The sequence below is a fragment of the Ascidia mentula genome, chromosome 6 (genome assembly GCF_947561715.1).
Source record: "Ascidia mentula chromosome 6, kaAscMent1.1, whole genome shotgun sequence".
Lineage (NCBI taxonomy): Eukaryota > Metazoa > Chordata > Ascidiacea > Phlebobranchia > Ascidiidae > Ascidia > Ascidia mentula.
The window spans coordinates 990,711-1,005,427 of record NC_138571.1 but is presented as its reverse complement, the minus strand read 5'-3'; the positions used below and the strand labels follow the sequence as shown (position 1 = coordinate 1,005,427).

The window sequence follows — 14,717 nt, the reverse complement described above, 5'->3', positions numbered from 1 at the left end:
GCGGTTCCACAAACGTATTTTGATTTCATCAGGAAATATTCCAGTCACGTTTCCTTAACTTCTTACCAAGATATATCGCGTGACCAAGACAAATGTTGCAACTAACGCGGAAATCTTCGACTCGTGACGTTTGGGTGACACAAAAACACGCAAGTGAGTGGAGGGCAAGAGGTTTAACCCTGCAACCACATAGGAGGTCGACCAGCTTGATTAATACCCCCCCCTCCCCAACCCATGATAACTCGGTGAAATTAACACTTTGCAACTTATTGATTATCAATCATAGTGCGACACCTGCATGAACCCTTTAAAACTGTGACGTCATCATTTGCAACCAACGGCGTTAAACGAAATGAATACATGACGACTCTAGAATTAAGTGATTACGTCAATGTGAATTGCAAATCATTTAAAATATTAAAAGTACATCTCTTGAATATTAAACTTTCGTTCTTCCGGTGAAAAAATAACCAATATACTCATTTTGTTTGTTGTTTTAGTTCACGAACGAACAGTTTAGTGTGCATCGTGTCACCTGGAGATCAAAACCTATTTTCAGTTTTCAATACATCTTCCTTACGTCACATACCCTTTGTACCTTTTAAGTTATAAATAAATTATACAAACATGTAAGAGATGACTTATATTTTATTTATTATGAGTAATGTGGAAGAATAAACAACGGTGTTGGTGACTTTTGTATTTAAATCTACTTTAAGTCCCTATTTCCATCGAAGCAGGACCTATTTGGACTTAAAAGATATCAGTATATTATTTCGTTTGTCATGCATGACTACCATTTACGCCCGACTGATTATACGTCAGAGCTTTGTAGGTGGTTCCCCTACATGGATTAAACGATCTGTCAATTGTTTACCTGGATGACGTAATTTCCGTTTTGCGCAACAATTGCCCACAAACCGCTAAAGTCTGTAAGCAAATCACACACAGAAGCAAATTATCATGGCTACTAGCGGTTCGGACACATCTGTTAAACTGATACTTGGGATGCTCAGGGCCGGACAGAAAGCAAGCAAGATAGCTCAGTTATGCAGAGCAGAAAAATCTGTTTTTGGAATTCTGGTTCAGGAAAAGGGAAGGTTAAAGAGTAATGACCTTGATTTCAAAACACTAGCCGATGTTTTCATTCAGCAAGTCGCTAAAGAAGAGCTGGAAAAAGAGGTAATGCTTAGAAACAAGTGTTGTTGATTTATTAAGGACAGACTTTTGAACATTGGTATAAGTTGAATAAGTTGACTGATGCAAGTTACTAAAAAGAATATTTCTACTGTAGATTCCACTAAATGTTGAATATTTGCAAGATTGGAAAAAGATTTACCGATAATTCTCACAATATTAATTAGCTAATGCATTAACATACGAAAAAACGTGGCGATTGTCCGCGTAAAATCCTCCGTGCGAGAAACAAACTTTCCAATAGCTGGGTTATTTGTAGTTCCCCGGTATCGGCGAAAGAGTTTACGGAGAAGAAAACAATGAGTTTACGAACACTCTTGGTGAAACAATATGTGTGAAGGTTGAGAAAACGGTGGAAGAAACATCCAGACTACTTGGAAAAGTTGTGGATGGTAACGAGAATGCAGCAAGGTGAGTAAAAATGTAGGTAAAGTTATGTTATCATGTGGTCCAATTTACCTGTTGATTTCATCATCTAACTGGTATATATTATGTTGTAAACAAATTACTAATTTCAGACTTCCTGTTCTTCGTTAAACTGTTGCTAATTTCAGGCTTCTTGCTGGAGCAGCTCATGAAGATGAGGAAATGAAGTCAGACCAGCTCACTAAGGAAGAATTGCAAGGAATAAATGCATGTGAAATTGACATTAACCAGATTGCATTTTGGATCGACCCAATAGGTTTGTTTCTTTTGGCTCTTTAATATCAAGTGTCCAATAATTTGGTAAAATCACTATTTTGCCAACTATCACGTTATTGAGAATATATTTTTATGTTTTGTTAATATTGATAACAGATGGAACGTCGCAGTATGTGAAAGGAATTGAGGAAGTTCAGACAGATTTCCACCACGTACATAAGAGGGGTTTGCATTGTGTAACCGTCTTAATCGGAGCTTACAACACGGAGAGCGGTGTTCCCGTTGCTGGGGTCATTTATCAACCTTTCTATGAGAAGCAGGAAACAAGGTGCGTTTTTTCAACTTCATATAAATCAAAAATTTACTTCAGAGTTCGTAAGAACTTTATCTAAAATTTTTTCATACACCTACAATTTGAATACATTGGAGTTTGAATAATGGAACTCAGGTATTTGATTAATTGTGAATGTGAATATTTGTTACATCACCACAACTATATTACCCTATTTTATTCTTCATTTACGAAAAGGAGCCCAAATCAACTATGTTTTTGTTTAATGTAACATTTCACTCATCATTGTTTCAGGAAATGGAAGGAGAGGTTTCTTTGGGGAATCAGTCATAACGGAAAACATGCTTGCAACTTTAAGGACATTTTTGAGGTAGGTTCATGTTTAATGTTTACCTGTAACTGAGAAACCACTTGAATCCAACCTGCATTCAAGCTATGCTGTTTAAAAGTAAATTATTTAAACAAATCCATCTGTGAATTCGTATAACATGAAAACAGTTGACCAGTTAACCCTTTACAGGTCATCAGACACATATAAATATTAACTGTGAAACAATTGTTAATGCTGAATTTATGTATTTGTTTCAGAATAATATCGAACAACGTTCAACCCAATCTGACTTCTTGGTTGTTTCGAGTGTAAACGACAAACATATTTGTGAGCAGATCCCCAGTATTCCAGGTGTTGAGTTGTGCACGGCAGGTGGGGCCGGATACAAATCTCTGTGCGTAATACTGGGGCTGGTGGATGCGTTCCTCTATTCTGATGATGCATGTTATAAGTGGGATACATGTGCCACTCAAGCTTTATGCAAAGTACTTGGAGGAAATGTTGTGCAATTGAATGAAGCCTTGGCTTGCAAAAGTAGGTAGTTATGCTGATAACAATGAAGTAATGTTCGTGCTTGCGTTGCTGATAATTCTTGTATGGTCTCGTGTTTAAATTTTTGCAGCATTTCTAACAATTTTGCAAAGAGAAATGTTCAATGACAAACTTGGTCTTCTAAAATTTTATTAGGACAACTATGTACATTAGTCAATTTGCAGTCACTGTTGTTTGGGATGAACTGTTGATCATATTTGTCACTTTTTATCTGAAACATTTCAATTAGTATTAATTCCAATATATTCAGGTACAGTATGCAAGATGAACGAAATCAACTCCAAACAACTGACGTATAACAATAAAAACCCACCACCATATTCTCCGTGGGCGAATGTGGGAGGTTTGATTGCCTTCAACAATTCCGTGAGGAGTCAAGACTGTGTTCAAAAAGTTGTTGATTGTTTGGCCCAAAAACTTGCAACAAAATAATTGTTTGTTTTTTTCCAAAATTTGTTATTATTTGACTACAAGTCTTGTTTGTTACCATATGTATAAACACTCATTCTTCTATCAATATTTAATATTGTTTCTCCACTGCTTCCATATTTTCTATATCGCATTTATATACAATGATCATTGCACATCATTCTCCACATTGCTGTTCAATTTCTCATCATGACTTGTTCACCTTTTTAAAACTAATGTTTGATGGCAGCTATTGCTTGCGTTTCTCAGTATTATGCTGGTCATGTTTACATGCATGCACTTACTTTTATCACAAACATACTCTGTGTTAATGGGGTGTCGTGGATGCAGTCGCCCACCTTATACGAGTCACACTTCATTTTTATACAATTTTTTCTGATGTTTTGCACAATGTTTTTTTATGTATTGTTTTTGAAAATTTAGCTAGTTTTGTAGTAAAAATCTTTTCCACATTTGAACTAGTTCATTACATGCTCATCTTCACCAACTAATTTATATCTTCATGACTGTTCTTCATTACACAAAAATTGTTCAATAAAACTTTATTTCTCATATTGTCATGACATCAACTCTATACATAAAATGTTTTGGTTTTTGGGATCTTTTTAACGACTCTTTGATCTTCGTCAACAATATATTGATTTGGTGAACTTCATCAAATACCTCAACCTGTTGTTAGATGTGGGATTAAGAAAACAACATAATGATTGGGGGTGACTGTTTTGAAAAAAACAGATTAATGAATTACTTTATTTAATATTAAGCAAGATATTTACACCAACATATTGTGACCTTTCTCCAGTTTATTTCTTGCAAGACACTAATTAAAATAATCCGAAAATAATTTACCTGACAACCAACAGTTTCCTGCATGGCAACCAACACTTCCCAAGCATCGGGTGAAATAACGAATTGTGTGAAGTGAGCGTCGAGGAGCAAACACACCCAGCACATGATCTGTAATCAACACATATTCACACATAACAATTTTGTTTCTCAACAAAGTACAGTGGCATTGTCTACATCTCACATATTAAGTACTAAATATTAAGTTGTTGTACTCAATGTGATAACCTGGAAACTTCAATCTGAGATATGCAGACAGGGTGTACATGCACTGTTTCGACCTATGAGGACTCATCAGTGCAGCTGTTGACAGCGGCACTGTGCTAGCTATTATACCAGCGGGCACACTACTTTCCACTTTGTACCAAAACAACAGAGACGAACTACCGCGGAGCGCACTACCGCTACACAACTGCTTGGTATACGATAGTGCTAATGGCCCAAACCCAATTCATATGCATTCAAAAACAGCTCTTTTTGCACAAAATTCACTCTGATACGGATTTTGGGATGATTAAGAATTATTTTTACTACAGACTCCATTCACATCAGCACAATTTTTGGATAAACCAAATCCAGATCAACCCAGTTCTACTGTATAGTTATAGTTGCAATAAATTTTACATATAGTTGCAATAATTTTTTTTTATCAATAGGTTCGCTGTAAGTACACCAACATGTTTTGTATCTCACCTGGTCAAACCCAACTACTCTGTCATGTTCGAAAGAGAAGAATTTCAATCTTGCATTTAAATTTCCCAACAAAACCTGTGCATAAATTTACAAGAATTATTTGTTTTACAATACAAAAGTCAGTCTTTTGCAAAAGAGTGCCAATCAGAGAAAGAATTTATCACATATAGACTGATATTGCAAGTTTAATAATTTGTTTTTTTCTGTAACATCTTCACGCAAATATTGTTTGGTTTTGCCAAGAAATAAATGAAAACATTGTTGTAAGTGGGAGGAATGTTTTGTTAACCATGAAGTTTAACTAACTCACACATCCACATTCCTACACAGGTATATAACATAAATGCTCATTTCAAATGAATATTATGGGATGTGAACACTCAAAAAGTCACAAAAGTTCAGTTTTTTTACCAAAACTTTCTTGAAAGACAAATGCTGCAATTCTTCTTTCATTTGAGCTTCAGTGAATGGAAGAGTGAGAATGGATAAACTTAAATGGAAATTAAGGAAATGTCACTGTCATATAAACTACATAAGATCAGCTAATTAATCCAGTTGCAACTGCAATGTCACATCGACCATGGAAAAATAATTGTGTCATTAATGAATGAAAAAGTGGAAGAATATGCCTTGATTTCCATTCTGTACTAATTGAGTATTTTACCAACAGTGGGCCTATGTGTAGGCATGACAACACAATGTGAAAATGGCTTTTAATAAAAACTATGCAGATATAAAAAGATACAGAAAATCTTCATCTTGCTTCTGTTCATTAATTTCCATTTCATTTTCCTCACATCTGAACATGAAAAAAAATTGTATTGAGTCGGAAACAAGTTATACTGGGATTAAATAAACACAACACGTCTGAATCACAATCAACATTTAAACTGTGTAAATGAAAAAATAGCAAATTTAAATACAATAGTGTATAAAAAAGTAAAAACTTCTTACTTGAGGATGAAATTGAGACAAGAAACAATGTCTCGTTCGGGAATGTTCCGTACGTGTTTCAAGCAAACGGATAAAAGACAAAAATCTTTGTGTTTCAAAACTTTACTAACCAGCTGTGGACAAACACTGAAACAAACCACAAAAAAATATTTTACCTTTAGCTAAGGCACAAGATTTTAAATAATGTGAAATGAGTTCATTTGGAAGTTGAAATTAACTTAAAAATTACAAGAAAGCAATTGATTACCTGGAGCTTATGTAGCCGGTCGAAACAACTTCATCGACCAAAACAGGACACCACAATATGTCGTCAGTTATTCTTGATAATAATTGTGACATAACAGAGGACAGAGCGAATACTTTTTGTTGAGATGTATTTTGTTTTTTCCACAACAATTTCCACGATTTCTTTATTTCTTCTTTGTTCGTGCTCTAAGTAACAAAGCTTGGCATTAAAATGATGCTTAAAATAATCAACTACTTTTCCTTTATCTTATTACATATTGCAAACTGTACATATAACTTTTGAATACCACATTTACTCAACTGTAAGCCACATGTAAATGTTAAAGTTACTTTTGAGTGTGCTACAACAACTATTGCATCGCTGCTTCAATGCAGATGTTTTTGAAGCAATAAGTCTTCAATTTATGTCAGCAGATTTATTTTCAAATGAAGACGTAATTAGAGGCATGTTGCTAACAACTTATACCAATTGTGGTAATTTGCTGTTGCAGCAAAAGGGACAATGCCTAACTTAGAGCCAATTCTTGTATAGTTTACTAACAAGTCTTACTTCAAAACAGCTTAGCTTTTCCTTTTAAAAAACACAATATTGTTAACGTTTTGCAGCACCTGATTTCTGCTAAAATTAAAAAACTTTCAGACCACTTACATTCAAAAGAACGTTGACATGTTTTTCCATAGTAGAGTTTTTTTCTTCAACCTAAAGAATTCAAATTAATTTTATGACAAATCTTGTGTCAACTTCAAGATGGCTTAAATCGCTTCCAAAAACACTTTACATCCAGATATGTTCACAACCTGTTCCATAATAATTATTTATCTTCTAATCTACAATATCCCAACATTTTTTATAATGAGGACTTTTATGTAAGGGCTCAACCATCACAAACATTTTACAGCAATATTGTTCATTCGACGATGCGATACCTCTGCATTTTGCGTTGTCCACAAAGCTTGACTTGGTCGACTTGTTGAAATGTTGGATTCCTTTTTGAATGCAGTTAAAAGATTAACAGAGTTTGTTGTGAATGAAACACTTGATATTTCCTTGTCTTCGATCAACACAAGGTGGTTGTTCAAACTTTCAATCTGAAATTAAAATTTGTGAATTTACATTTAACTCAGTAATGCAAAAAAATGCAATTAAAAGTTGTCACACTTTTATAACAAACCAAATTATAGATGACAAACATTTCTCTCAAATATACAAAAATTTTATCAAATGAATGTCAAGATTTAATTCTTCACTGCAAACAAAACTTGTTGTGTTCACTATTTAAAACAATTTTTTTTTTATTTACTTTGAAGTCACAAAGACAAAAAGTCATATTTTGAGTGAAAACTTTAAAATGTGTATTTGTAAACAAGACTTGTAAAATGGTGATTTTTAGACAACAAGACAATTAAGGAACTTGAAATTCACAACCAATCTGATTTCACCCACACCACACCTGCGTGCTTTCAGAAACTCCAGAAATCCTTCCATGGCACAACCCAAATTTTAAATCGTGAACTGAAACGATCGTATCTGTGAAAGCGTAAATTTTGTTTATCAGTAAATAATGCACTGAAATTATTGGATTTTATTTTACATAAAAATAATAAAAATCCAACAAACTTTCATCTTTCTCACAAACGACAGCAACAAGATCGTCTGATACAAAAGACATCGAAGAAAACGAAATGTTCTACATAAAGAAAGTTAGTAAAATTAATATAGATTAAAACGCTTCTTTGTATTCATCAAAGTCATTTGTCGTAATGTTTATCTGATATTATTATTTCCCCTACAATTCGACATCATCAGTATCACTAAGTTAGAAAACCAAAGTTTTCTCTTGTATAATTTGTTAAAAAAATCAGATACCAAGCCTTGTTGCCCACAAGACTGTTGGAAGATTCCTATTTTCAGATATATTAGGAGTTCTACTCGTACAAATTATAAATTACCTCTGGCACAACAATATTTGCAACTTTTGTAAACTCCAGTGATTTTAACTGCAAGCATTGTGATGTAATAATCGAAGTACAAAGAACATTGTTATTCCCTGAAAACATGTTTTTAAAATATCTCTCATGAATAAATGAGTTATATAATGTTAGAAAAACTGTAATATCAGTATGGCATTTTGCATCTCACTACACAACAATACATAGAAGACATGTAAAATGTCACTTACATAATGTTGCAAGTGTGGTGGCTGAATTATTCTGAACATGAAAACAAGCACTGCAAAGTCGATGATTCTTAAACTCAACTGGAATCCTGAATCCCTCAGCCGATCCATTGTTCGATATGTTTATTATTGCCAAGAAGTAATTCTACAAAATAAATAGAAAAAACATTACTACCAGATTTAATTTTCAAGTTTAACAAAATTCATAATTTACCTATTTGTAAATTGATAAAACAAAACATTTAAAAGAGTAAACCTTCTAACAATGTAATAGCTGCCAACTACAATTGCAAGGAAGGTTAATACTTTTATAAAATTTTTTTTATAATTACCGTATCCGAACCACACAAGAGTACAAGATATTTCTGTGCGAGTTCAACAAGTTGGCATTTGATGATTTTTTCGTCATTCAACACAAATTTGCTTGGGTTTGGCGAAAACTTGGGATCAGCAAAAACTTTCGTCAGATTGGTTGTTTGCCCGTTCGTAAAAATGACGAAAGATTCGTCATCGCAGTCAGGAAGAATGGAATGAATGTCGCAGCTAACCTTTAAATACGGACAATTTTATGTGAAATAATTTGTAGAAGTCGTGGTGTGACTAAGTGGTTTCTGTGTAATTATTTGGTTGAAGGATAAGCACAGATGAAGGGTTTACATACACAGGAGTGCAACATGTCAAAATCCTGACATAAGAAGGCGTTTGTGTTTTGTCACATTTCACATTGCATAACTGCAAACAACCAAAAGCTTTGAACAGATTTCTTCACTACACAGTTAGTGGTCAATCAATTTTTCACTGAACAAACAACCAACTTTTCATTCTGCATGTTCAACACCTACATGAAATTTTGCTCATGTTGCATTTTACATTACAAAAGTTTTCAGTTTGTAAACTTGTTTGTTTTTTAAACTACTCACTGTAAACTTTTCAGTTTTATCGAAGTTGCTGCCTGAATTTGTATGGATGATGTTCTTGTTGACAACAAACACATATTCATCATCATCCTTGTTGTAAATTGTTGGTGACGTGATGCTCTGACCTTTCCCCACAGACCATGACTTCACCACACGCTTGTTGGAAGTCTGCAAGTCATTGCATGCAAAACATAAACATTAATAGAAATCACTTACTTAATAGCTGTAGAGAGATCTAGTCCCCGGTTAGGCATTGCTTATTTATCTGCAACAGCAAATTACTTTAGTTCGTGTATATATCTATGTATATAATGAAGCAATAAGCCTCTGATATACATCAGCAGATTTTATTGTGAAAAGTCCATTTCACTTATGTAAGTTACCATAAGAATCACTAGTAAACATAACGTAATAGTAATAATGAAAGCAATTAAAATGCACACAAAACACCCCTGCAACTGAAAGTCATTTCTTCACGCTATCTCCTTAATAGACCAGTCTGCAGAGTATGGCAGCTGCACGCACAACTTTTTCTTAAACTTTTTTTGTTTGCACGCCAAATTTTTTTGACTGCACGCGAAAATTTTTTGGCGCGCAGATGTCTATACGTAAAACAATTAAAATAAAGACATTTTATCGTTTTCGTTGCACGCGGGCTTAGGGGTTGTCGGTAGTGCCAGCGCGCACGCGAAAATATTTAGTCTTGCACGCCCGAGATCTCGTCGAGAACTGCCATATTCTGCTGCAGACTGGTTAATAGATACCACCAATATTTTATGCACAAACCAAGGGAACCATAACGTTTAAACACAACACTATACAGGTACCATTTAAATGGCTGCAACGTTTGGTACAATAGGTAGCACTTTAGGTTAGGCGTAGAGTTCCAAAGTGAACCTCACTTTTGAGTTTATTGTCTGTTTAAAGGCAAATATGCCTCGGGTCACCCCAAAAGTAATAAAGTCGTCTCTTCAAATCAAAAGAGTTAGCATTGCATGTGTCTCATAGTTTCGAATAGAATAACCAAACACCAGACTGCAACACAGGCAGTCCAGAGGAAACAATTTACGCTATATCATGGACTAGCACTTAACAGTTGGGAAACAGGATTTACTTTATAAGGTCGTTGCACAGCCAAATGTGCTAAAATAGAACAACCAGGGTAATATCACAGCAAAATACTTACATCGTAAACAGTAATACTGTTGTCAAACGTGATGATAACGTTCTCTTCACATTTGTCTGGAGAAATTCCCACAAATTTACGATTCAAACTTTTTTGCATCAAGCGAACTTTTTTTCCGAACGAAGCCATTTTATCTTTTAGTTGCAAAAGTAATTCTTTCTCTACTTAACAAAGTGGCCAAACAAATTCCTACAAAAACAAAACATAACTACATCACACGTGCTTTGCCTTGTACGCAGTAAACCGTGACCAGAATCCAGCGATGCAAAAGATTTTTGGAAAACGCTCTTTTCATAAAAATCAAAATGTCGTTTCACCACAGTAGAGGAGCCGTTGCACTACCATAAGAGTATTCTATAGTTTCACAATAATGCTGAGGATATTTTACAAGTTAAGATGCTAGTAAAACTACGCTTGTACTAAACACAGGGCCTAATTATTTTTTTTTGTGTTATTTATGTTTTATGTTGCAACAGTTTTCCAGAGTTGTAATAAGAGGGGAGGAGCAGTCGCTGGAGTGAATAACAGGTTTTTAAGTTATCGCAGTAACCATCCTATGAACGTTCGATAGGAATTCCCCCGGTTTTTGCGTGGCTATTTTATCGCGTTTTTACGAAGATTTGGCAATATTGTAACCGTTGTAACTCTAATGTGATTAATGAATAAACAACTGGATCAGTTTAAAAACCAAAGGCCCCTGGCAGGCTGTCGATCGCTCACTGTATCGATATAATTGTATATTTATTTCATAAAGAAATCTGTGGACAGCTCAGATAGATTTTTTTAATTTCCACATTAAAAAAAATCTGAGCTGTCCACAGATTGCTTTATGACTCTATTATTTAATCAAACATGTTGTTAGGTACTATAAGAGCATATTGTGTTTTTTTTTGCTGGATTGTTTGAAGACCGTGAATTTCGTCTATATAAGCACGTGGTGAACGATATGTTTCGTTTAGGTAAGATATTTTGCTGGTTTAAAAATACCTTTGTGTATTGCCTTGCTAACTATAGTTTGCAAAGGATTACATTTTCAACAAATATGTCTTGTTTACGTTACGTCTTTCAACTTGCGCTACTTCGTCCAAGTCTCCTTTGTCGCGTAATCGCAGTGATTATACTCTGTTTTCTCTTTGTTTCATCATTGCTTTTGCTTTTGGTCTCCAGATCTCGGTTTTGTTTTGACAGGACCTTGGTATTGAATAAAATCAAGCTTTAGTCTGAAGCAAAGCAAAACCTTCTTAAATTTGTCAAATATTAACCACGCGCGCTTGAACACGTATAGCGCCAGGCTACATGCGGCATAGAACCTTTATTCTATACCATTAATGAAACACTGTTGCTTTCAATTATGAGTTGCTGTATATATGATATACATGTGCACAGATAAACACTCACTTTTCACGATCACATTCCCCTTGCTGCCATGAGATTTGGCAACACGGCTACTTTGGCTGTGTTTTATCAATTTCCCAAGAATCCGTTTTGTCAACGTCCCTGCAACGAGCGAACACTCACTTTTCACGATCACATTCCCCTTGCTGCCATGAGATTTGGCAACACGGCTACTTTGGCTGTGTTTTATCAATTTCCCAAGAATCCGTTTTGTCAACGTCCCTGCAACGAGCGAATTTTGACACGACAGTATTGGATAAAGAATCTGTTGACTCTGAAGCAAAGTGTGACAAGTGGCCTAAATATACATACAAAAGAAATTGTTAGGTGGCTACGATAGCTAAAGCTCAACGTGTGCACTCCAGTCAAAAGAGAGTATTTATTGAATGCAAGAAATAATTCTCTCGCAGAATGTTTACCTGTCATTAGGCACAGGAATTTTTACCACCAATTACTTTTTATGCGTTCTGGATTTTTGTCGCTTTTACGAACTTGTAAATAACTCTAATTGTCTCAGAGATATGTAACAGTGCCTCGCGATGAGTCTCTTGGATGATTTCTTCTACCTCGTTTTGCAAAGAAATCAGACCTTGGATAAATATCCGAGTAATGATTATATTGAAATCTGTTACATGCTTCATCGAAACGGTACATGGAGAAATTGGCAATACGAACGTCGATTCTACCAGGTTTAGAGAGAATTGCAGTCATAATGTCGAATAGTAGAATTCATGGAATGATAGTAGAATATTAGTTGAGTTATGAGTTTACAGGTGCACATTGGGCGTTTTTAAAGCTCTCAATATAATGAGAGGTGATTGGACAATATTGCCACGTGACATTATGACAGAAACAATATTATACAAGAACAAAGGTGTGGTCACTGTGGTGTGGTGTGACATAAGCTTAGGAGAACATTTTATGTGTTAAACAGGATATTAAGTGAATCACTTTACTCGAGAACATTCGTTGGATAAATCATTCGGGTCACATTGTGGGATTATGTTTACACTTGAGTCGTAAGTTGAGAAATATCCTATGCCTATGGTAACGGGCTTGCCAATGCTTGTGTGCAAAGTTGCGAACGAGATGGATTGTGCAACACTTGTGCAATGCTACACACAAAACATTACACAATACAAGTACTGGTTTTTGTGACTTATGTTATTAACTCCAGTAAAATTCTCTTTCATTTTATATCTTTCCAGTGTGTGGATGATGTGTCCAAATGTAAAAGGCCCAAATAGAATTTATTTTTTGCTCTTTTTTCATTTTTTTGCTCTGATTTTATAAACAGAGGCTTTTTGGCATTTGTGCATAGAATTCTGAAAGTATTGTATTCTATGGTTTGACACTATAGATATTTTTTTGTTTATCATCCATTTTGTTTTTGTTTATGTTCATCAATCAGCGGTGGGAATGTTGGCGCGTTATGTATTTTGCGATCCACATATAAGTCCCTGAAACATAGAAATCTGTGCGAATGTTAACGGTCAGTGTGAACAAGGCAACCAACTGTTATTTTTTTTATTAAATTGAAATCAAAATACTACTTTATAACTCTTTAAATTATCATAACATATATGTGAATCTCATACCTCGACTCATTCTCATTCTGTTGGCGTTACTTTAGGGCCTATTGGTATTAGGCCTAAATTGGAGAAATCATGTTTTCAAGGCCTCCTGCAATGATGCAGAAAAGTAGGGAGGGTATGGTAAATATTCCTTAAATTTGAGAAGGTTCGTGTTTTTCTGGAATATCTGCCCTCAAGGATTTCAGCGGGAATCAATTTTTACTTATGGTTATAGCATAGCCTACATTTCATATTCAAATATTAATATAATTTTTTTTAAAAGTTTTCTATTGTTATTGGAAAGCACAGCCTATGATCTATTTTTGTGTGAAGAAAGTAAGTCGCTACCTAGTAAGGTGGCCGAGTAACCTGTGTTCGCACTTTTGTCAGCTAACATCCCTCTGGTCTTCAGCATCTACCATAAACTTTGTGACCCAGTGTAGTAATAATATTTTCCTCTGTTTCTAAACAGTTGGATAAACAAAGGTAGTTGTTGTGTGGCTGATTGAAAAAAAATAGACCAACATGTTTTTAAATGTCAAAAGTCATTTTTGAAGTCCTGAAAAATGGCTTGTTTGTCCAGAAATGACTTACAAAAATGGCTTGACAAAGGTCTGCATTTGAGTCAATATTTCCGACTGTTAGCAAGCCATGATATTCGACTTCAGTAGAGCCATTGATGCTTTGCTGCTATTGGCTAATTATGCAAGTCGTTATTTTGGTCTCACAAGTTTGACTTGCTTCAAGTTATTGGCTTGTTTGTCCCAAAATGACTTTACTTAAAATCGACCAGAGGTAATTATATTTTTCTTGTTGAGGCCAGGTAAGTTGTCTTGTATAATGGCTTACAGTAAACCAAACTGTTGGACTCTCAAATAGCCAGTACAACTGGCATGCTAAAACAAAATATTATTAGTAATATTTCATTCCAGCAAGCCAATTTTGCTGGCTTAATACAAGATTAAATGTCAAAAGAAAACAAATCATGTTACATTGGCAAAGCGTATATTTACTGGCTTTCCAAGGCATCACAATGAAACAGAAGCAACACAACAAGTTATTGTTTACACAGCCATGGCCTAAAAAGTGGAAAAAAGTAGGTTTGCGTATTTGTGGCTGGTTTTTACAAAATTCGGTGAATCAGCAATACCACAATCAATCATTACTTCACTAAACCCTTTAATTGGTTCAAATATCAAGTAGTTTTGTTTGAAACTTTTAAATACAGATTGGAAGCTGGGTTTGGAAAGTCTAGGTCCAAAATATAATCAACACCTAACAAGGCT

General features: G+C 34.8%; 2 protein-coding genes across 2 annotated transcripts; one reads left to right on the top strand and one right to left on the bottom strand.

The window, feature by feature from the left end:
• Positions 1-870: 870 nt before the first annotated feature.
• LOC145905647 (inositol polyphosphate 1-phosphatase-like) lies at positions 871-3,997 on the top strand. The gene is made up of 7 exons (XM_082992901.1): positions 871-1,182; positions 1,457-1,608; positions 1,752-1,879; positions 1,996-2,167; positions 2,426-2,501; positions 2,720-2,996; positions 3,265-3,997. The coding sequence occupies exons 1-7, from the start codon at positions 964-966 to the stop codon at positions 3,444-3,446; spliced, it is 1,206 nt and encodes a 401-aa protein (XP_082849027.1). The 5' UTR covers positions 871-963; the 3' UTR covers positions 3,447-3,997.
• On the bottom strand, positions 3,986-10,665 carry LOC145905646 (nucleolar protein 11-like). The gene is made up of 16 exons (XM_082992900.1): positions 10,463-10,665; positions 9,280-9,444; positions 8,692-8,907; positions 8,363-8,504; positions 8,133-8,230; positions 7,801-7,870; positions 7,634-7,710; positions 7,110-7,271; positions 6,832-6,882; positions 6,184-6,368; positions 5,937-6,062; positions 5,728-5,781; positions 5,394-5,472; positions 4,983-5,057; positions 4,293-4,400; positions 3,986-4,112 (listed from the first exon to the last, which is right to left on the bottom strand). The coding sequence occupies exons 1-16, from the start codon at positions 10,589-10,591 to the stop codon at positions 3,993-3,995; spliced, it is 1,857 nt and encodes a 618-aa protein (XP_082849026.1). The 5' UTR covers positions 10,592-10,665; the 3' UTR covers positions 3,986-3,992.
• Between the last annotated feature and the right edge of the window lie 4,052 nt (positions 10,666-14,717).

Excerpts from the sequence above, each read along its gene's own strand:
- LOC145905646 (XM_082992900.1), bottom strand. The coding sequence starts at position 10,591 with ATGGCTTCGTTCGGAAAAAAAGTTCGCTTGATGCAAAAAAGTTTGAAT. Across the intron at positions 7,871-8,132 it reads CAAATATTGTTGTGCCAGAG|AACATTTCGTTTTCTTCGAT; the intron begins GTAATTTATAAT and ends TTCTTTATGTAG. Across the intron at positions 5,473-5,727 it reads AAGCAAGATGAAGATTTTCT|TTTATCCATTCTCACTCTTC; the intron begins GTATCTTTTTAT and ends TTTCCATTTAAG.
- LOC145905647 (XM_082992901.1), top strand. The coding sequence starts at position 964 with ATGGCTACTAGCGGTTCGGACACATCTGTTAAACTGATACTTGGGATG. Across the intron at positions 1,609-1,751 it reads GGTAACGAGAATGCAGCAAG|GCTTCTTGCTGGAGCAGCTC; the intron begins GTGAGTAAAAAT and ends TGCTAATTTCAG. Across the intron at positions 2,168-2,425 it reads TATGAGAAGCAGGAAACAAG|GAAATGGAAGGAGAGGTTTC; the intron begins GTGCGTTTTTTC and ends TCATTGTTTCAG.